At 33.7% G+C, this 23,680-nt stretch overlaps 1 protein-coding gene across 10 annotated transcripts in view; it reads right to left on the bottom strand.

Moving 5' to 3' along the window:
* BCAS3 (BCAS3 microtubule associated cell migration factor) overlaps positions 1-23,680 on the bottom strand; it is an 851,656-nt gene that overhangs the window by 743,572 nt on the left and 84,404 nt on the right. For all 10 annotated transcript variants that reach the window (XM_074223544.1, XM_074223545.1, XM_074223546.1 and 7 more), the window contains exon 6: positions 20,307-20,388. In XM_074223544.1, coding sequence (XP_074079645.1) covers positions 20,307-20,388 — 82 coding nt within the window. The remainder of the gene's footprint in view (positions 1-20,306; positions 20,389-23,680) is intronic.

Below are 23,680 nucleotides of genomic sequence, written 5' to 3'. Positions count from 1 at the left end.
CACAGAATCCAGAAACGAAATAATAAGGACCTGTGTGAACTAATACAGTGGCACAGGCACTGGAATTCATGAAAGTAGTTGAATCCTGAATCCAGCTGAATCCATATTTTGAAGGAAGAAATAAGACTTTGAGAATGGTCAATGTTGGAGGAGCTATGGAAATACAGATGGAGTTGTACACAAACAAACTGGAAAGCAATTTGGAATTAGGAAATAAAAGTGGCTAAAATAGAAAATAGCTAAAATGCCCATATATGGACTTAGATATATACCACTAGGAGACCAACAAAAAAAAGAAAGAATGAAAGGCTCCCCATACACCAGAAAATTTATAAAAGGTCTTTTTTTCCCCACTTAATGGTAGCAATGAACTGGAAACAAAGGAGATGTCTCTTTACTAGGAAATGTCTAAACAACACTGTTGTAAATAAATGTAATAGAATAGTACATATTATATGCAGAATGAAAAAAACAAATATGATGAATACAAAGAGGCATGGAAATACTTAAACATATTGATACAAAGTGAAGTAAACCAGGAAAATAATATACACAATGACTACAACACTGTAATTGAAATAACCATCTAAAATAATTGAAAATGAATGCTGAAAAATTACATGGCAAAAGCTTCACCCCAAAGAAGAAACCTCCATTGACTCTGCAAAAGTATGGGTACCAATGGGTGGGAAACATAGCATATGATGAATAAGGCTTTTTATATATGTGTTTCTCTTCCCTTTCATTCTTTCAAAAAGTTACTTATAATATTTAAAATTTCTTTCAGAGAAGGAAGAGATATTCAAAAGGAACTTTGTTTAGGTTAAAGACAAAAGATACTGATTAAAATTTATTTTAAAAGGAAAACAATGGATAAAGCTTTTTAAATTTAATTGTATCATTTAATTAACAAAAATACATTTTCTCTCCCTCCTCCCTTCATTTGAGAGAAAAAAATCACATAACAAAAATTCTTAATCAAACAAAATAAATTCACACACTAGACATATATAAAACAAATGACGTCTCAATCTATATCTTGAGTCCATCACCTTAGAAGGAAGTTTGGCATGCTTTATCATCAGTACTATCAATGATCACTAAATTTGTAAGAATTCTTAAAGCTTCGGGCGGCTAGGTGGCATAGTGGATAAAGCACCAGCCCTGAAGTCAGGAGTACCTGGGTTCAAATCCAGTCTCAGACACTTAATAATTACCTAGCTGTGTGGCCTTGGGCAAGCCACTTAACCCCATTTGCCTTGAAAAAAAAAACCTAAAAAAAAAGAATTCTTAAAGCTTTCAATAATATTTCTTTTCATGATGTTATTAATATGCAAATTGTTCTCCTGGTTTTGCTCATTTCATACTACAATTGTTTCCATCATAACTTCTCAGATTTTTCTCTGAAACCATCATATGTTTAATTAATTAAGGTATAACAATTTCCATTACCATTACATACCATAATTTGCTCAGGCATTCTTCAACTGATAAACAGTCCTTTACATTCCAGGAAAAAAGTTACCATAAATATCTTTATAATATACAGATATTTTTCCTTATTTTTTGATCTCTGTGTGTTGTAAGCCTCATGGTGGTTTTACTACCGAATCAAAAAGTTTGCTCAGTTTAATAACCTTCGAGCCCTATTTCAAAAATGATTCCCCAAATAACTAGACCAATATACAGTTCCATCAAAAATACATTAATATGTCTATTTTTTTGCAACCCCTCCAATATTGGTGAGGTGGGAGATAATATAAAAATTCAGAACTACATATGAAAAAATAACCTATATACATTTTAGAAACAGAAAATTTCCTTGTATCTCTTTTAATTCTCACTGCATTTACTTTTCTATGAAAAAACTTTTTAAATTTAAAATTTTTAAATTGATACCTCTGGATCACATAACCAAAAAATGATGACTACATATTTTCTCCATTGTTTACAATATCTCAAAGCATTCCAAAAAAAAAATTATATACCAGCTATAGAGCAATCTAAACTGCCTCTCTAGTCTTGGAACACAAAAAATTCAAACAAGGAAAAAATTCAATCAAACTATCATCAGAGAAGACTAATCCCTTTCTTTCAAAGGGTTCACTGGTGGTAAAAAAAACAAAAAAGAGTGATCAACAGCACAGATGGGACAACAGAGAATCAGAAAAAATGGAGTTTAATAAATTCATTTTATTAGAAAACATAACTTATGAAAGAACTTTTTATTTAATAAAAAAATTTCTAAGAAAACTGAAAAGCAATGTAGCAGAAATGAAACATTTGTACACTATTTCATAATACATTTAAGTGGACATGTAGGTATATTAAAGATCATAAAAATTAAAAGAAAATTATATCTTATCATTCTTGCAAATATGGGTAGAAGATATATTCTTAAGCAATCAAAGGCCGGAGGCAATCACAAAGATAAAATACACAGATATCAACCTACCAAGGACAAGAAGTAAAGGAAGTAAATGGGAAAAAACTGCATCAAAATTTTGCTGATATTACTTTGGCATCCAAGATGTATAAACAATTAAGACAGATATATGAAACAAAAACTATTCTCCAGGAAATAGTCAAGTGAGGTAAACTTAAAAAATTTACACTTTGTACATCACTGTACAGATTTCATTAATAGAGTGATAAGTTATACTTTTTTTTTCCTCTTTTCTTAAAAACTAAGATAAAATCTGTATAGCATTAAACAGTAATGGAACAAACAAGGGACTTAAAATGCTTATTCCATTGACTCTTTTGTTCATACTAGATAACTGGGAGAGGGAAGAGGAGAGATATTTTAGAAAAATTAGAATGATATTTAAAAAAAAAATAAATAAAACTTTCTAAAAAGATACAGCACAGGGTGGCTAGGTGGCGTAGTGGATAAAGCACCAGCCTTGGAGTCAGGAGTACCGGGTTCAAACCCGGTCTCAGACACTTGCTGTGTGGCCTTGGGCAAGCCACTTAACCCTGTTTGCCTTGCAAAAACCTTTAAAACAACAAAAAAAAGATACAGTATGGGGCAGCTAGGTGGTACAGTAGATAGAGCACTGGCCCTGGAGTTAGGAGTACCTAAGTTCAAATCCAGCCTCAGACACTTAATAATTGCCTAACTATGCAACTTTGGGCAAGTCACATAACCCCATTGCCTTGCAAAAACAAAACAAAACAAAACAAATATATATATATATATATATATATATATATATATATATAGAGAGAGAGAGAGAGAGAGAGAGAGAGAGAGAGAGCGAGAGCGCACAAAACTTTGAAAATGGAAAAACATTCTATATAATGAAAATTGTCCATTTTAATCTTCTAAGAGTCTATCTCATTTGGTCATAAATATTGCCTTCTCCATAGATCTTGCTCCTCTTATTTATTCATGATGTCACACTTTATAAGTGAGTCATGTAGCCATCTTAATAAACAGCATAAGATATTGGTCTTTTTCGGGGGTGAGGGTCAAATTTTAATATCTGACAAAAATCTCATCGTTGTGATATGAAACCTCTAATTTACATTCTTCTTACAATTAGTGATTTGGAACATTTTTTCATTTGGCTATAGATAGCTTGGATGTCTTTCCTTAAGTACTGCTGGTTCATTTGCTTTAATCTTTTTTTAATCAACCAAGAAATGGTTCCTATAATTTTAGATCAGTTCAGTGGTAATTAGACCCATACAAGGGAAATTAGTTGCAAAAGTTTTTTTTATCAAATTATATACTTCTCATCTAATTTTAACTGCCAATTTATATAATCAAAATTGTTGATTTTATAATGTTATCTGCTCTAAATCTTGTTTCATCAGGAACTGATACCTTATCCATAGATTTGAAAGGTAACTTCTTTCTTAGTCTTCTAATTTGTTTGTGATGACATCATTTATAATAAAGTCATATATACATTTAGTAACTATACTGTGATAGAAGCTGATCTACAGAATGTAAGGAAAAAGTCATTTCAGGCAGGCAGTCATCCTGCCTCTACTTGAAGAAGAGAAGAGAAAGTGTTTAAAGAGGTGGCATAATCAGATGAAGAGATTTTTGGTGAATAAGGTTAAGACCTATATATGTTTAACAAGGAACGAAAAAAAAAACAGGAGAAAAGAGACACAAAGTAAAATGCAAATATTAATATCCCTTTCTACAAATAAACATATTCTCAGGAAATTTAAAAAGCTGACTTGCAAAGTCACAGAATCAGTATTTCCAACCCAAGATTTCCTGATTTAGTAAAAAAAAAAAAAATTTTCTTTTTTCCACTAAAACATGCTGCTTTTTCTAGTAAATGATAATACTTCCCCTTAAGCTAGAGGAAAGGTTGAGGAAAGGAAAATGGAAAGTCAAGAAGCATTTCCAGAGTGCCTTCTAAGATTCAGGGACTATACTAGGTATTTTACAAATGTTATCTCCTTTGATCCTCATGTAAGGTAGGTGTTATTATCCCCATTTTATAATTCAAGAAATTGAGTCCAACAAACAATTAGTAACTTATTCAGATCACAAAGTGAACTCAAGTTTTCCTGAATCCAGAGCATATGACATGTGCTACCTTAAATATTAAAGAATTGCTTAAAGAATACATGATAGTGGCAAAATTGCCCAAAATGCAAACATTTTATATTCAATTTAAAAATTCATTCTCTAAATGACAAAATACAGAATGAAGTTGTAGCTCATAAAAGCATATGGTGGAAAAAGTAACATCTTTAAAATTTTAAGATGTAGATTCAGGTCCATTCTCTGCTATTTGCCTTAAGCAAATCATTTCATCTCTCTGGTTCTTAGTTACCTAATCTGTAAAAGATTGAGATTTGACATGAGATAATTTCTATAATTTAATTCAGCTCCATAGCAATGATCATATCATTTGAGTTAGAAAAAATGATGGAAAAGTCTAATAAGTAAAAAGACTGCAATAAATAGTTATATATCATGCTCTCCTCTTATTATATATTACATTATCCTTTGATTCTTCCATATACAAAAATGAATCTAAGAAGTACTGAGTCAAAACTAAACAGAAATTTTTTGAATGAGTCTAAAATCTTTTTTGTCATGAATAGCAGAGATCATACTGATTTGATTAATATAACTCCACATAAAAACTCCAGCTGCTTTTATCTCAGCAACATCTTGTAAAATTCCTTCAAATGCTTAAAAAGTACATAGATCATAAATTTGTCTACTATGTAAGAAAATAACCCCACAGTTCATTTTTAGGATGGGTGATAGTAAAGAGTCACAAAAAAACCCTTGCATTTTGCCCTTTAAAAGGTCAGATTCATTTGAATTAGAATGAAATTAGAATGCCATCATTCCTCCATAGTCAGTACTTTAGATAAATTGGCATAAAGTGGTCATGTGATGTGGTCCAGACCAAAGCTGCATCTGACCAATTTAGAACACTAATACTACAATTAACAAAATAGCCATAATCCAAAAAAGATCACTCAATTTTTTTAACATCAGCCAAAAGTCTATTTATGACATATGAAAATTATAGAACAAAATCTGTTAATGCATATATGCTTCTGCCTCTATCTTCTCAACCAGATGCTCCTTATAGCATATACCTAAGACATAGCCTAGATCACTAAACTCCTGTGAAAATCTATTTATGACAGTTACTATAGGATCAATTCCTGGAGTGAGTTTTCATATATACTTAATAAAAAGTTCATAATAAAAAGACTTGAAATCACTTGATCCCACCAAGGTTGTTGGCTGTGTACAGTATTGAGCTTTAGTGACAACCTTTCCTCATATTTTACAGAAAAAAAAAATTGAAACTGTTCACTTTGTGCTCCCTCTTCTCCCCTTTTTTTCACTCATATGCTTTCTCCTCTTTCACTCCTCACAAGTAGTTTCCTCCTTAACAAGGTTAACTTGTCCACTTGTTCAAGTAATCCCTTTCCATTCTGTCTCTCCAAGACTGCCTCCTTTGTCATCCACATACTATCACTTAATATTAGTCTCACCTTGTCAAATAGTTCATTCCCTTCTGCCTATAAACAATGTCTCCTCATCTGAAAAATCTCACTTGATCCATCCATTTGTATTCTCTCCCACCCTTTGTAGCTAAACTCCTCAAAAAGGTTAACTACAATAGTTGTCTTCTCTTTCTCTCCTCTCACTCTTGTTAACTCCTTTTAACCCAGTTTCCAACCTTAGCGGGAAAACTGTTCTTGCCAGGGTTACTAATAATCTTTTAGTTGCTAAGTCCAAGGCCTTTTTCTTTATCCTCATTATCCTTAATCGTGCAGTCTTTGACCCTGTTGATCATTCTCTCCTTTCATTGATATTTTCTTCAATCTAGATTTTAGGGACACCACTTTCACCTGATTCTCCTATCTGACTTCTCACTCTACTCACTCATTCTCTCCCAAATAACATCAGCTTCCATAGATTTAATTATCTTCTCAATGATGATTCAATCTCTCTGTTGATCTCCAGTGTCAGTACTCTTAACTGCCTTTCAGAAATCTCAAACTGGATTCAAGTAGACTTTTCCCCTAAATTAATCCCTTCACACTTAAGTTCCTTCTTTCTATTTTTTTGAGGACAACACCATTCTTCCAGTTCCTCACTCTCCCAACCTAGGATTCATTTTGGACCTCTGCCCCATTTCCAATTTGTTGCCAAAACTTGTCAATTTCACCTCTATACCATCATCTCTTGAATATATCCCCTTCTTTCCATTGACAATGCCACCACTCTGGTACAGATTATAATAATCTGTTAGTGGGTCAGCCTGACCCTTCTCACTCAATACCATCCTCCAATCAAACACTAAAGTAAATTTTCTAAAGTGTAAATCCAACTAGGTCCCTACTCAGTAAACACCGGTATCTCCCATTTACCTCCAGGACCAAATACAAAATGTTCTTTTTGACTGTTTAACTTCTTCATACCTAGACCCCTTCTACCTTTCCACAATCTATTAACATCTTTCCCTCTAACATATAACTTTCCATCAAGTGACATGGGCCTCCTAATCATTCCATAAACAACATACATTATCTTTCTACTCTTGAAAAATTCTCTTGCTGTTACCCAGGATTAGAATACTCTTCCATCCTCCACTCCAGTCACTTTATGTCCCAAATAATATCCTATCTTTTATAAGAAATCTTTTCAAATACCTCTTAATTATAGTGCCTTCCCTCTTGTCCTGTTCATAGTTTGCTTTGCATTTATTTATTTGTTTGTTTGTTTGTTTGTTTTAGGTTTTAGCAAGGCAAATGGGGTTAAGTGGCTTGCCCAAGGCCACACAGCTAGGTAATTAAGTGTCTGAGACCTGGTTTGAACCCAGGTACTCCTGACTCCAGGGCTGGTGCTTTATCCACTGCGCCACCTAGCCGCCCCTATATATTTATTTTCATGTTGCCTCCCCCATAACATTATAAGTTTCTTGTGGGTAGAAACTTGTCTTTTACTTTTCTTTGTATTCTCAGTGCTTAGCACAGTGTCTGACACATAACAAGACTCTTAATATTTACAGACTGATTGATATATTTGTACATACATATGGTAATAATTTAAATGCAGAAGTATACTATATTGTGATAAATGCAACATTAAGATAATTTCAACCACCACCCCTTCTGAAATTGACAATTCCATTGACTAGCATAAATAGAAATATTAATTTTAATTAATATTGAGCATGCTTGATTTCTTCCTACAAGGCCATGATGACAGTACTGTGACATTCCTGTTAGTATCTCCCATCCTGATTTAGCACAATATTCTGCAAGAAAAGAAGCAAAATAGGAATTTGTTGAATTTGAATTCACTGAAAATTAGTTAAGGGTCATCAAGCCACAATATTAATCTATGCTTAGTAAGAATAACTAAAAGCATATTCAAGCCACAATACTAATTGATGCTTTGTAAAAATAACTAAAAGTATATGCAAGAATAAATGAAACTATTAACTGTCTAAATTAATGTTGTCAACAATATCCTTTCTGATTCTCTGGGATTTTCCAAGGGAAGCCTAATATCATCAGTCATAAAAAATATTTTTTCAGTTCTCTACCTATCTTTAAACCTTTAATTTATTTCTCTTATGAAATAGTGGGCATTTATTTATTGGGAAATTTTCTAGTAAACTCACTGAATATGATGCATTCTTGTAGTTTTAAATTTTCTTATGAAAAGAAAATAATTTCTTAAGCTAATAGATAATGAAAGAATACTTGAAATCTCTAATGATAAAAGAAATGCAAATCAAAACAATCCTCGGATTTCACCTAATTCCCTAAAAATTGGTAAAAATTACAAAACATTGGAATAGTCAGTGTTGGAGAGGTGCTAGGACGATAGGAATGTTAATACATTGTGAGTAAAACCATGAATCAATACAAACATTTTGTAAAGTAATTTGGAATTATAAAAATAAATTTACTAAAATGTCCATACCATTTGACCCAGAGATTCTATTGCTCCAAGGATGATGCTAATGGCAAGAGAACAAACATCCATGTACAACAAAATGCTTCACTATTCAATTTTGGTAATAGCAAAGATCTAATAAAATAGATAGTCAGTGAGTGGGGGGGGTGGGGGTGAATGGCTAAGCAAACTGTAGGACATACATATGATGGAATATTTCTGTGCTGTAAGAAATAATGAATGTGATGAATACAAAGCAGCATGGAGAGAAGGACATGAACTAATGCAGAGTGAAACAGTACCAAGAAGACAATGTACACAATGACTACAACAATGTAAATGGAAAGAATAACCAAAAAAATTAATAGTGAATGTTGTAAAATTATAAAGAACAAATATATCTTTAAAAAAAAGAGATTTAAAAGGTCATATACCATCCTTTGGCTGACATAGGAAATTAATAAGAGTTGTATATTACACATATTTTTTAGACTTTCTCATTATGTTATGTTGATTTTTTCTATTTATTTTGCTCTTTTGGCTTTATAAATACTATTTGTTATATGAGATGGCACTCTTGAAGAGAGTGGAAAAGGACACAATGGTCATGGGAAATGAGGGGTACTCTCTGGAAAAATGGGGAAAGAATACATATCATGGTGATATTTTTTCAATATCAATAATAACTTTTCTTTAAAAAAAGCAAATGTAATTATATCTAAAGTGCCATGTCTATCTCCCCCATTCTTCTCTCTACTTTCTCTTCTTTGGAGAACTTACCCCCTGCCAAGGAGTTCAATTTCAATGAACTTCAATTTCAATTGAGAATGTTTCTTAAATCTATCTCACAAGCCTTAAAATCACTCCAGATTTCTGGTCCTATACCTCCAACTGATACATTTTCTTCCTAGCTCTCTTTCCAACATCTCAAATTCAGCATGTGGAAACTAAGAAACAAACACCTAGTTCTCCTTTAAAAATTCCTCTCCTCCAAATGGCCCTATTTCTGCTTCTTAATGAACCTGGTCACGTGTATTAGAACACAGTCACTCTTGATTTTTCCTTCTTCACAGCCTCTCATATCCAAATGGTACCCAAAGTCTATGTTATCAGAACAAAATATCTAGTATCAACTTCTGTTTACTTGAAGATTTGAAGAAATGGTGGCTAAGGGAAGGGGGGAGGTTAAAAATAAATGTGGGTTTGCTTTGTGAAGAACTCACCAATTCCTTGACTCAGGAGGATAATAAAATGCTTAGACTTTAATTCACAGATTAAAAAGTTCACAGGTTATTACACAGAGTTCACAGGTAAAATTATTTGGAGAAGCAACAAGATAATGATAGGCTGACCATCAGAAGTTAAGATTAAAAAGGCTAAAATCTAAAAGGCTTTAAAAGCAAATAAGGAAAGAAAAGAAACTTAAAACATCATAGATTCAGCTCCATGGAGTTGGGGTAATATTAGTAGCTACAGGTGAGAAAGAAGGAGTCAAGCTTAAAAGGAAGAGGGAGAAGAAATGAAGCTTAGAGAAGAGAGAAATAGATGACAAGGAGTCCAAGAGAAAAAGGAAGAGGATGAGATCAACATAGATCCAGTCATATGAAACTGGGGATCATATTGTTGCAGCAGCATGATCAGACCATGTAGATGTAGCTTAGAGAGAAGCCACCCACAGCACACAATGAGTCTAGAAACTACTGCTAGGACGAAGTCTGCTCAAATACCTTACCAGGAGGTGGGACAAGTCTGGTAACCTGAGAGGAGTGATACCTGACTCCAGGTATTCTCCAATGTATATGCCACAGGGGTGGTCTCCAAGGAGTGGCTAAGACAGCAGTCATTGCACATGAGTGGAGGTCTACTTACTACAAGCTTTACCTTCTCTTGCACCAAAGGGCATGACCAAAAATCTAAAGTGATTTAGGAAGTAGAAATCTCAAACAGTCAACACAGAATGAAGAATGCCCTTCACAGAACAGAAGTTTCAAAAGATTAAAACATTTTCTCTGTGCCCTGCTTCATACTGACATTATCGCTACCAAACTAGAGGCCCTCATCATCCCTCACCTGGATTATTACAAATGTCTCCTAACTATAATCCCTTTTTCTAGTTTCTTCTTTCTCCAATTCATTTTTCCACATGAGTTTCAAAATCATCTTCCTAAGGCGTGGACGAGATAGACTATATAATATCACACCACCATCTCAAAAATCTTTTAGTCACTCTCTATTATATGGGGGAACAAATACAAATAGCTATGGTCAAGAATTAAGGCATTCAGACACTTTACACAACCAGATATACACACCACACATACAAACACAAAAATACACAAACTTTGCTGCTGGCATCTTTTATCCTAAATCTTTCCCCAAAATATTTTCACATTAAGCTACAATACCTGGAATTTCCCCTCTTTTCTCTGGTTTTAATTTTCACATTTAGCATTGAAAATTCAATGTCTTTTAATTCTTAAGCTTGACAGATTTATTCTTTAGATATCTTGCTCCATAAATGTCAAAAGACAGAAAATTCCATTACCTTCCCAAAGACAAATACACATTCAGGCACTGAAGTGCAAAGCACACTGAAAGAATGATATTGCAAAGTGGCCTAAGTAATTCAGTCAAACAGATAGCTAAAATCTTAATAATTGAGATTTCTCTACTTCTTATTTTTAAGAAGCATTAAGAGAAGAAAACTATGTTGACACACCCTGAAAAGCAAGTCAAAACAGTCCCATAAATGATGCCCTCAAGGCACAGTCTCAGACTTTTCCTATTCATTAGACAAGAGGAAATATCTTGATATTTTTAACTTTTCCTTTGGTAGTTACATCTAGCACAAGAAGAAAAAGAAAAAGCAATGAAACCCATATTACCCAGAATAAGAGAAGGAATAACAGCTTTTGTTGAAGTCCAAGTACAAGAAAGAGACATATAACATATATACACACAGAGTACTGGGCTTTAAACCACTCAAAATCTCACAAGTGACACACTGCAGTTTCAAATAACTACCTATTAATAAGAAATGTGGGGCAGCTAGGTGTCACAGTGTACAGAGCACCGGCACTGGAGTCAAGAAGACCTGAGTTAAAGTGACCTCAGACACTTTATAATTACCAAGCTGTGTGACCTTGGGCAAATCATTTAATCTCATTGTCTTGCAAAAAAAAATAAGAAATGTAGAAGTTAGGAGGCTTAGATAGAAAGGTCATCTTTGTGATTTTTGTCAACTCACAGAAATCCTTGGATTCCAATCTACAGATAAATAAAAGATCTCATTCAATTAGGAAGAAACTGACTAGGGAAGGGGATAAAGGGCAGTGAAAAGCAGAGGATAGATCAGTTCCACTAAGTTCTTCTTGTGTCAGGAAAATAATAGCAAATATATGTGAGAAATAATGAACCAGAATCTCCAAATCTTTCTCATTTGGAGGGGGACACTGATGCAAACATTAGTATAGAGGATAGTAAACATGAAATGATCTTAATACAAAGATCCAGAATCAAGAAAAAGGGTAAACAAAGGAGATGAGGATATATGAAGGTATGCCATATTATACAACACACATATTTTTGTGCCAGAAAATATCACTCTCCATTGCATAGAACCATAAATTTTGAGATAACTCAAGCTGCATGTATTACAATAAAGGATGGAGCTGTGAGAGAAATGTAATTTTCAAAGTTAGACTATGTCTTGTCTTATCATTGCTTAGAATACAATGACTATATCAAATAAGAGATGGGTACTGAACATGGCTAGATGTCCTGCATATTTTGAAAACAGGGAAAATGGTCTGAGTCAGAGTATCTTATGTCTAAAAGTCTAGAATGCCTATTGTCTGATCCATCAAGAGGCATGATCCAACCTGGATTTCAGAATTCTTCTCTATGGGCCATGTTCCTGAACCATTGATGGATTTTAACATATTCATAAAATGTGTTCCTAATAACAATCCTACTTGCCAGCTGCTAAATACAAGAAGAAAGAAAAATTCTAGAAGTTATTGGTTCATTCTTCCCTTTACTTCACCCTGAAAGAAGAAATAATGCACAGCAAACTGACCATAGAGATTGTGGAGAAGGGACAGGATGGTGAAAACAGAGAAAAAGAACAAACTGCTCCCTATTACAGGATAGAAAATCAAATGGATAACTTTTAAAATAGCAGGGATGCTATTAATTAATGGGTAAATACAAATTTGTTACAAAAAATTTTATTCAGTGAAGGGATTCAGTATATATATAGAAAACATAGAGATCATACACTAGGCTTACACTGCCTCTGACCCTCAAGGAGGAAAAAGGTCCCATATATCTCAAAATAATCATAGCAGTATTATTTATGATAGCTAACATTGTATTATACAATAGTTTAAAAATATGACTATAATAAAATTTCACTCCATCTTATGAATGACAAATATGAAAAATACCAAGAAGCATGGAAAGAATCATGAATTAAGGAAGAAGTGAGAAAACAATATACACATATAATGACTACAATAATCTTAAAGAAAAGAATGAAACAAAACTATGAACTCTACAATTACCATAATGAGCCTAGGTACCAAACACCAGGAAAGATAAAGCAAACATTCCTGTCTACTTTCATAACAAAGGTAGAAAACTATGGATGGGAAATAGTACATATAATATACTGACAAACATAATTAGCAGGTTGTTTGCAGAACCGCTGTGTGTGTGTGTGTATGTGTGTGTGTATGTTTAATCTTTTTTTTACAAGGGATGGCTTACTGAGTAAGGGATATATATGTCTAAATGAATGCTATAAAAACAAAAATAATAAATAAGAAGATGGTTTTTGGCTTTTTTGCTTTTTTTTTTCCCAAGGCAATGGGGTTAAGTGAGTAGCACAAATTCACACAGTGAGTCTGATGCTGAATTTGAACTCAAGTGCTCCTGAGTCACTGCTCTATCCACTAGGTGCACCTAAGAAAAATGTTTTAATGCAAACCATCAATCACTGAGTATATTAAAACTCCCTCTAAACAATGTCTCTTCCTAATACTAAAAGGTAAATATATATCTCACCAAGTTTAGAAACAAAGTCACCAAATACCTAATTTTTAAACTTGGAAAGGATTTCTTTGTGAAATTTGAGCTTTCCTTTCATATTTGCATCACAGGTGATGTATCTATTTTCTAGAATTATGCCAAATCCAACCAGCAAAACTCTTAGATCTCCTCTTTAGAGTTTTACAGTTAAGAAAGTGTATGAGCACTGATGATGATAATCAGCAGCTCCATTGCAAGTCCTTTTATTTGTTGCTGAACCATTGAAGCTCACATGTTATGTGCTCACTTCATATTACAACTGTGATTTTATTTGACTATTGATAGTGATGAGTAATGCTTTTTATATACTTTTAATCAAAGTTTTAATTAATACTACCTCATATGAGAGACACAAACATGTTTTTAATAAGTGTGTGACATAGTGACTACTTTTTGTGAAATAGCAAAATCAAGCAAATTAGAGCAAGTAGAAGCAATTGAGGCGCTGCCAGCTGTTTACTTACCCAAGGCAAATATGTTTTCCATAAGGGAGTCCTTATGTTAGTTATGTTCATTTACAATCCTCATCAAATTATGTATTCTCTTATTACTATTTCTTTTTTTTTATTTTAGGCAATGAGGTTAAGTGATTTGCCCAAAGTCACACAGATAGGCAATTATTAATGTCGGAGTTCACACTTGAACTCAGGTCCCTCCTGACTTCAGGGCTGGTGCTCTATTCACTGCACGACCTGGCTGCCCTCTCATTACTATTTCTTGTGAAAGACAGTTGAATGTATTAAAACTATTGAACTAATTCACTATTGAATCAAAAAGCATGTAGAGAAAATAATAAAACTAAGATATTAAAACAATTTATGATAAACTATGAAAAATTTAATGGAATCTAACACATTAAGTCATTAAATAAATTACTAGGTGTGGGGTCAGAGGAACAGAACTGAGAATCTAGGTTCCTGGGTTTTGGTAATAATGTCACCTCATCAATATGGATAAATGTATAGATCACTTAGTCAATGAATTCAAGGAACAATTTAATTTCCTCCCTCAAAACAAGATTCTTTCCTGACACTCTCTTCCAACTAAGTTCTACTTCCCACCGAGAAACTCTTTTTTATTAAGCTTTATGTATATTTCAGTATGTGTTTATATTGTCCTTCTACCCATAATAAGCTTTTTGAGAGAAGAGATTGTTTTTGTTTTTGACTCTTCATCTCCCTTTTTGTCTCAACATCCTTAGCATAACATTAGGTATTTTTACAACACTTTGAATTAAATTACATTTTTCTCTCCACCATAAGAAACTTCTTCATTTCTTATTAAGCAGCATCTTCATGCAACATAATAGAAATATGTTGGTAATTTGATTAAATCAAAGAGAAGTAAATAAAATGGCTTAGGATATGGTACGACGGGAATAGTTTAGTATCCTAAAAAGTAAATAAAACTGACAGAAATAGAAAAGAGAGTTTAATACTACAATGAAGTTATAACTCCCCTCAATCAGGAATATAAAATGTCAGTGACCAATTTTTTTAGCTTCTAGAAATAGATAAATCCCATTTTCAAATGTACTAGAGATGACTATAAGCAAATCTGAACTGGTGTCCTTTTGGGCAGTTGCTTGTGTTTGGTTTGAGCAGTCTTGGTTTTTTAAAGGATCCACTTGTTTATACACAGTTGCTTAAATTTTACAGAAAACCCTTCTGGGGGGTTACTCAGAATTTCTGAAACAATATAGTTGAGTAAATCAGACAGCTGTTTTCAGGACTTGATAAAACCACATTTAAGTAATCTGCAAAGGAGGAGGGGCTATTTGTATTTTATGAAAAATGTTGAAAACCCAACAATTGGAAAGGTCATTTTATTTAAAAAGTTACTAAAAAATAAGCCAAAAGGGAAAAAAGATTAACATTGACTAACAACTTTAAAGTTGTTCTACTTGTGCTTATTTCTGGGAAGGCGAATGTCATGCTTTTATATAAGAAAAGGCAGCAACAATTGATATTTGTGAGTTGATTCATGGGTGGTCTGTTTATAGTATTAAAAGCCTCAGAAAATACTTGACATTTTTCCTCCCCATAAAAAACAAAATGAAAAAATAAGCTTTTAAGGTTCTCACAATCTAGATTATTTTCAGAAGTAATGGTGTGAATGTACTGCTTGCATAGAACTTAAAGTAAATTTAACTTTGATGCAAAAAGCAGATGGATGACAGAAATCTGGCAGAAGGAGTCTTCAACACACCACATCCATTTGAAAACTGCCCTTCCACACAAAACAAAAAAGACCTTAGATTTGTAAGACTCATCCAAAAGAGTGCATCTGGGTCATGAGGATTTAAAAAAATGAGATGGTAACCATAATTCCAAGAAACCTGCACATTTCAGGTCAAAGGCAAAAATTTTGGTCTATTTCCATCCCTCCCCAATAACAAAGTTCCAGTGACTCCAAATGGAATTCTAAGTTTCCAAAGTTTAAAAAAGTTTTAATTGGGAGGAAGAGCCAAGATGGCTGCAGGGGAAGAGCCTCTCCTAGGTGCTCTCTTGAAAATATTTCAAAAATCTTAAAATGAAGATTCTAAATTTTCAAGAGACAGAACCCACAGAAAGACCCAGTGAGGCAATTCTCCAGCCCAAGGTAACCCAGAAAATAGTGAGGAAACTCTATTCCATGGGGTTAGAGGGACAGCCCTTCCAGAGTGAAGAAACTTCAGCCTCCTGGGAACAGCCCCAGGGCCACTACCAGAAGCAGTTTCATGACCTGCATCCCAGGAAACCCAAAGCACAACATGAAGATCAGCAGGGAGACCTCTGCCAGAACAAGCGCAAAGCCCAGGCCCTCAGCCAGGCCCGACACTCAGCACAGCCGTGGCACTCAGCACACCCAGATCCAGGAAATGGGAAACAGGCTTGTGGGCAAGCAGGAGCCTCTTGGCAGATGGAGCTTCTAGGTAGCTGCACCCTGAATGCTCAGCCCACCCAAGGTAAGGGAGTGGAGGGAGACTTCCAAGGTCTGTCCTCTGTCCCTGGAACAGGACTCTGGGGCTCTGACTACATTCAGATTGTAATCACAGTCCAGGCCCCCTATAGAACCAGGACCCCCCTCTCCTCAGCCCCATGGCAAAGGGGTATGCCTGTGGTCCTTCACAGACCAGGAGAACAGTCAGAGCCTCATACACTGAGGTCCTTTTGGGGGTGTCACAATAAAACTCAAAAGCTCAGGAAGAACCCCAAAACCAGGCACAGGCTGAGGAAATGAATAAACAGGAAAAAAAAAAAGGAACCTGACCATTGACAAATACTTTGTCTATGATCCCAAGGAGGATCAAAATACTCAATCTGATTCAAAATACTCAATCTGAAGATGAGGAAGTACAAGCTTCTGCATCTAAATGCTACAAGCAAAATAGAAGTTGGGCTCAGGCTATATAACAGAGCTCAAAAGAGATTTAGAAAAGCAAGTAAGGGAGATAAAAGAAAAATTAGAAAAAGAAATGATAGAGATGCAGGAAAAACATGAAAACGAAGTCAACAGCTTAGTCAAGGTAATACAAAAAAATGCTGAAGAAAATAACATGTTAAAAACCAGCTTAGGTCAAAATGGATAAAACAGTTCTGAAAGTTATAGAGGAGAAGAATACTTTTTGAAAAAATGTTATAATTGGTCATTGATGCTTTCTATTACCTCAACCTGATTTTATGTACAAGTTAACAATAAAAAGAATTAACTACTCTTTCCTCAAATTTTTATTTCTTTACTATGAAACAGCAGGACAATGTACTTAAAAAAAGTTTAAGTCTTCATTAAGGGAATTACATGTAGAAGTAGGTATCTAAATGAATTTTTGAAATTCAAGAAGTAACTAAGGAAAAAAAGATGCTGAAGCAAAAGTGCAAATAGATTTGAGAGTAGTTTCAAATGATGTTAGTATATTTGTGTCAAGGTCACCCCTTAGGAAAAGTCTGCATCATTCCTCTCTGTGGTAACAATCATACAGGACTTAACACATTTAAAATAAGACTACACTTATATCAAAGAAAAAATACAATCATCCCAAAAGACAGAATGTATATTCAAAATACCTATGAAAACATTTATTGTAAATCAAAAACTTAATTGTCATTCTCTCTTTGTGCGTTGATTTTCTCCAAAGAAAAGTTAATTTGCATGTGTAAAATATAAGCAAAACAAAATAAAAAATACTAAACCTGAAGTACTTAAAACAACCTTTGCAAAGCTACACTCTAAATTTCATACCAATTTTCAGAATGTGCCCTAGGGATAAGTCTGCCTGTCTGAATCCTACAATAGAGATTCCAAAACTCCAAGAGGAACCCTGTAGAATTCATAAAGGCCCTCTTTCTGTTTTTAAAGATGAAGCAATTGAACCATTCGAAGGAGAAAACATGGTTATACCATATTTGAAACACTGCAAAGATGTTCTACAATCTACTTTTTAATGATATTCCACAAAAATACAACATTTTTAGTCACAGGCTCTCCAAATAGTAAATGTTCAGTAGCAAGGAAAAATCATAACAACTTTCTAGAAGAATCTTCGTGGGTGGTCTTTCTCTTTATGTTTAATTAAAAACAGATTTAGGGGCAACTAGGTGGCGCAGTGGATAGAGCATCAACCCTGGAGTCAGGAGTACCTGAGTTCAAATCGGCCTCAGACACTTAATAATTACTTAGCTGTGTGACCTTGGGCAAGCCACTTAACCCCCTTTGCCTTGCAAAAACTAAATAAGAAATATATATAAAAGGATAAAGACTCAGAAATGTATATGATTTTGTGAAGAAACATTGCAAACTATCCAAATCAGATTAAACTAATTAAACTTTTAAAAAATCCAACTAAATCGAGCTAGATACAAATATAGATCTTTTAAAAAAAAAACAAATTTAAGAAAAGAGCAAACAGATCATAAGCTCAGAGGTTCTACTCCTAACATCATTAACTCATATCACAAATTAAACCTCACTTTTCTATAATTAAGACTTTAAGAGGAGCCCAACTTAACTGGAAACGAAAACATCTTCAAGATGTAAAAAGAACTAATCAACAAAAGTAGGTACTATAGCTACTATATTCAGTACCACACAGGAGCTAACAAAAAATAAAAACAATATAAGCCAGGGGCAGCAAAGACCTGAGTTCAAATCCAGCCCCAGACACTTGATTATCTTACTAGCTCTGTGACCTTGGACAAGTCCCTTAATCCCATTGTCAGAGGTGGAATTTAGCTGATTCACCACAGGTTCATCAGAAGGGATGCCTAATTTTACTACTGAGTTTGGTGAACAGGTTGTTAGAATGGCACTTGTAATCAGGGTTCTAAGGTGGGCACCTGCCTAATGTGAAAATTACAAATTTACATTCCTTATTCTTTTTTAATGTTCATCTGAACAACAGTGTTTTCTAAGTACTCATATTAATATTCATTGGGTCCACAGGTAAAAAAAATGACAGAACTATGTAATATTTATTCATTCATTTCATAAAAATCATTATACCCTTGATGGAATACTACATTTTAATTCCCTTGTTTTTGTTATTTCAGTAACAAGCATATGATATAAACAGAAAAATTGCCAAACAACCAGAGGGTGAGGAGCTGTCATTTGTTTGCACTATGTATTATGCCCCAAATTCCCCTAAAATATTATGAGTGTAAAAGAAAAAAGAAGATATTATGAGTGCACTGGTATAGTCTGAAAGGTAAAACCAATAGAAAGCTGGGACACAGTGAAACAATAGAAATGTAGATTTCAAGGGTTATCTTATCACCTACTTTTCTTCTACAGAAGTAGAAGGAAAAAAAAAGAAAAAGAATAGGTCAAATGAGTTTTGGTTCTGCATATGCTTCAATTGGCTACTGTGCTCATGTGTTTATTTTTGCTCCATAAAGACATATTTGCTTTCTGTGAGTAATAAAACATAATTTAGTTTCATGTACCTCTTTTGTTGTTCTTATTTAAGTATTAAATGAATGAAAAAACTAAACTATCTTTTGGCACATCTTTTTGCATACTTAAAACAGTCATTAGGGGAGAAAATTAGTTGTTAATTTATTTGAATTCCACCATAGTCCATTGTCCTATACAAAAAAAAAACAAGCAATACAAACCTCCTTGTCCCAAAAGAGCTTACATATCCAATTGTAATGAAAGAAAACAATGAAGATGAAATAATTAAGAGTTAAAAAAAATTCATTCTTAGAAGGACAAAATCAGAATGAGTTAGAAAAAATGGGAAAGGTTTGATGGGAGATTGCATGATACGAACAAGATGTTAAAAGATGAGGAGGAATTTAACAAACAGAAAAAGTGAGCACCCTCTGACCTTATTTTCAGGAGTAAAATCTTAAAGTTTAGACTTGTACAACACTTTGCCTGTTTCTCAGACTAAACATTTTCTTAAATGATAGTTGCTTTTATTGGAAGAAAACTTGAAAATAAACATAAGACTACCTAGGGGTAGCTAGGTGTCGCAGTGTCAGTAGAACTCCAGCCCTGGAGTCAGGAGGATCTGAGTTCAAATTTAGCCTCAGACTCTGAATACATACTAGGTATGTGACCTTGGGCAACTCATTTAACCCCATTTCCTTGCAAACTCTGAGTGGGGAAGGGGTGTCCCACAAAGTCAAAGATAGGGGATACTGTGAAAAAACAGAAGCTTTTGGTGTATACTATGAAATAAAAGCAAGGTTATCTAGTGGAGTCCAATGACCATGAAGCTGAAAAATGTGGCTATGATTTAGTCAAAAGGTAAAAGGAAAAACAAGAAGAAAGAAACACCTTCTAAATTATCTATTCTCTAAGTAATGCTACTCACCAAACTGTGGGGCTGGCAAGATCCGAGCAGCTCTAACTGGGCCATGTCGAACAGAGAAGAGCTCCTGGGCTTCCCCACTTATCTGTATAACAGAGGAAAAAAGAAAACTATATCATATATATATATATAGAGAGAGAGAGAGAGAGAGAGAGAGAGAGAGATGAAAACTTCTACCACAATGTAACACATCAAAAACACTTACTGTCTCATGTAAATTATAGTAATTGCAAACTTAGTAATAATTATAAAAAGAATTCAAATTTAATGTTTTAAGAATTACAAAATTCTTTCATCATAACAAACCTATGAAAGAAGTATTGTGTTATAATGCTAACTCTATAGATGGGGAAACTGAGGATCAAGAAGATGAAGGATTTTCCCAAGGTCACACAATTAGAAAGTATATGTATAATATATACACACATTTGTGTGTGTGTGTGTGTGTGTGTGTGTGTGTATCCATCCACAACTCAAAATATTATAAACATTTTCACAAACTACAAAGAGTGTCATCTTCAAAAAGCTCACCCACTGACCTGCTTTTCCAAGCAGAAAAACAAATAGAGAGTCATAAATCTGATATAACAAAAAAAAGAACTAGGATAATGTGGCAAGTTTCTATATGATTAACTTCCACTTTTTTGAAAATTTAAAATTTTGATTTTGTTATATTTTAAATTCTGAACTATCTCCATTTCTTCCTCTCCATCTAACAGCAAAGAAGGCCATTTCTAAACAAAGATTTATAAATATATGTGAAACTATACTATGGGTATTTGTATTTATCAGTTCTTCCTCTGGAGTTGAATAGCATCTTCCTTCATAAATCCTTAATAGTTGATTTAAGTTTTTATAGCAATCAGAATAATTTGATTGTTCACAATTATTCTTCAAACACCAATGCTGCTATTATATAAAATTTCTACTTTTATGTGTTCTCTTTTCATATTCATTCAAAAAAATAAGAAACCAGTTTATGTCACCTGCCCCAAAGACTTGTGCTTATTTTCAAGTTTTCTTCCATGGAAAGCAACTATCATTTAAGAAAATGTTCACTCTGAGAAACAGGCAAAGTGTTATACAAGTTTAAACTTTAGATTTTAAGAAAACTTTACTCCTGAAAATAAATGGTCCCCATATATAGAAGCTTTTCTTGTGGTAGCAAACTATCAGAAAGTTAGGGGTATACAGCAATAGGAGAAGGGCTCAAATAGCTATAATAATATATGAATGTGCTGGAATGATACTATGCTGTAAGAAATGATGAAGGAAAGAAATTTTGAGAAATCTGGTAGGGCAATTATGGACTGATAAAGAGTATCAAGAACAATTTATACAATAATAACATTATAATGTCAAATTATTTTCACAGACATAGGAATTCTGATCAATGCAATTACCAATCTTGATTCTGCAAGACTGGAGAAGAAAGCATGCTACCCCTGTCCTGATAAAGAGATGATGGACTAAATGTATAAAAAAGACATATATATTTTAAGTATGTCCAATGAAGGAATTTGTTTTAATTGACTATACATATTCGTTACAAGGGTTTTGTTTCCTTTTTTCAATGGTAAGTGGGGAGGAAAGTGATAGAGAAATAAAAAAAAATACTAATTGAAAACATTTATTTAATTTTTTAAATGCCCCCCCCCTGCAATTAGCTCTAAAGAAGTGAGAAAATGAACCAGATCCTTTCTTTGCTAAAGTTGAGGCCTATGGGTAGAGAACAACAAATACTCTCAGACTGAACCAATACATTGGTAAGTTTTGTCTGATTTTGTTTTTCATTCCTTTTTATTCTTTGTTATAAGGAATAGTTTCTCTGAATAATAGAAGAGGAATGAAAATGAAGGTGACATAAAACAAGTAATCTTTTTAAAAATTTAAATTAAAAAAATTAAAATAAATGAATGAAAAATGAATAAAGGGTTTTACAATAAAATCATACTTTGATACCCCACTGTGGTAGAAAAGTGATAATGAATTCTTTCAAGTTACACAAGAACAAAAGCTCTGAATAGTCAGGTGTAGGAATCAGGAAGATATAGCTTTAATTCCTGCCTTTATATTTATCAGCTACATGTCTCTCTGGGAAGATCATTTAATTTCATCATCTATCAAATAAAGATGATAACAGATAATCCTATCTCACAGGATTGTTATGAAATTATTTAAATTAAGTGGCTCTCAAATACTTAGAGTCTATGTAAAAGTGAGTCAATACAGTAAATGCTATCAAGACAGTTTGGGACAATGAACTTTGTGTCTGTTAGCAAAGGACATGCTTTCACTATATGCAAAAAAAGGCCTACTAATGTAAATTTACTTAACTAATGATTAAAATATGAGAGGTAGTAATCTATAAAGTAAATATCCATACTGATAAAATCATGAATTTTTTTTTTCCAAGAAGAAAAAAGTATATAACTCTAGGTTTAGAAGTAAGGGCAGGGGCGGCTAGGTGGCGCAGTGGATAAAGTACCAGCCCTGGAGTAAGGAGTACCTGGGTTCAAATCCAGTCTCAGACACTTAATAATTACCTAGCTATGTGGCCTTGGGCAAGCCACTTAACCCCATTGCCTAGCAAATAAAAAAGCTAAAAAAAAAAAAAAAGAAGAAGTAAAGGGCAGCCTGGCAAGATTTTGAAAAACACATTGAACTAGGACCAAGTTAGAGCTACATTCCAGTACTGCCTTTTTTGGTTTTGTTCCAGGGTCAGTTTCTACCCCTTGCTATACTTTTTTATCGCAATGGTTGATCACATTTGGTCTCACTCTTCGTATCCCAGGTTCCTGTGCTGATCTCCACCTGAAGTGGGTTTTTCCTGGATTGTTGTAGCTTGGGGAGCTTCATGGCTTTCTATGTTCAGTACACACTGCTAGGGATATCTAAATTCTTGGGTCTGGGTTGTCCAAGTCTGACTTTTATCGACTGTTTTGGTCATGACCTTTTTTCAACCCTGGAGTAGGTCACTTCAACTATGTAGGCCTCAGTATCCTCATCGGTGAAACGTGAATTTGGTACCAGGTGATCCTTAAGGTCTGTCTAAAAAAAAAAAACTACAATAATGTTCAAAATATGAAAATAACTGCCTTTCACAGATCGAGTCAATGGTCAGTTTGAAAGTGATGGAAGTCTTGAGCAAATTACATCGGAATTAGTTAAGAAATTTTTTCCAGACCAACTATAAATGGTACATGACTCTCAATACATATTCTTAATTGCTTGGTATTAGATGAGTTACAGAATGTCAAACTAGAAAAAAATGGTAAGCATTATAGAATTACTTTTCATATAACTGAGAACTTAAAACAGATGTAATAAGGCTAAAAATTCAATAAGCAAGACATTGGCATTCTATTTTTTAAATA

The sequence above is a fragment of the Macrotis lagotis genome, chromosome 2 (genome assembly GCF_037893015.1).
Source record: "Macrotis lagotis isolate mMagLag1 chromosome 2, bilby.v1.9.chrom.fasta, whole genome shotgun sequence".
Lineage (NCBI taxonomy): Eukaryota > Metazoa > Chordata > Mammalia > Peramelemorphia > Peramelidae > Macrotis > Macrotis lagotis.
The sequence above is the reverse complement of the archived record's forward strand: the minus strand, read 5'-3'. Positions and strand labels throughout refer to the sequence as shown.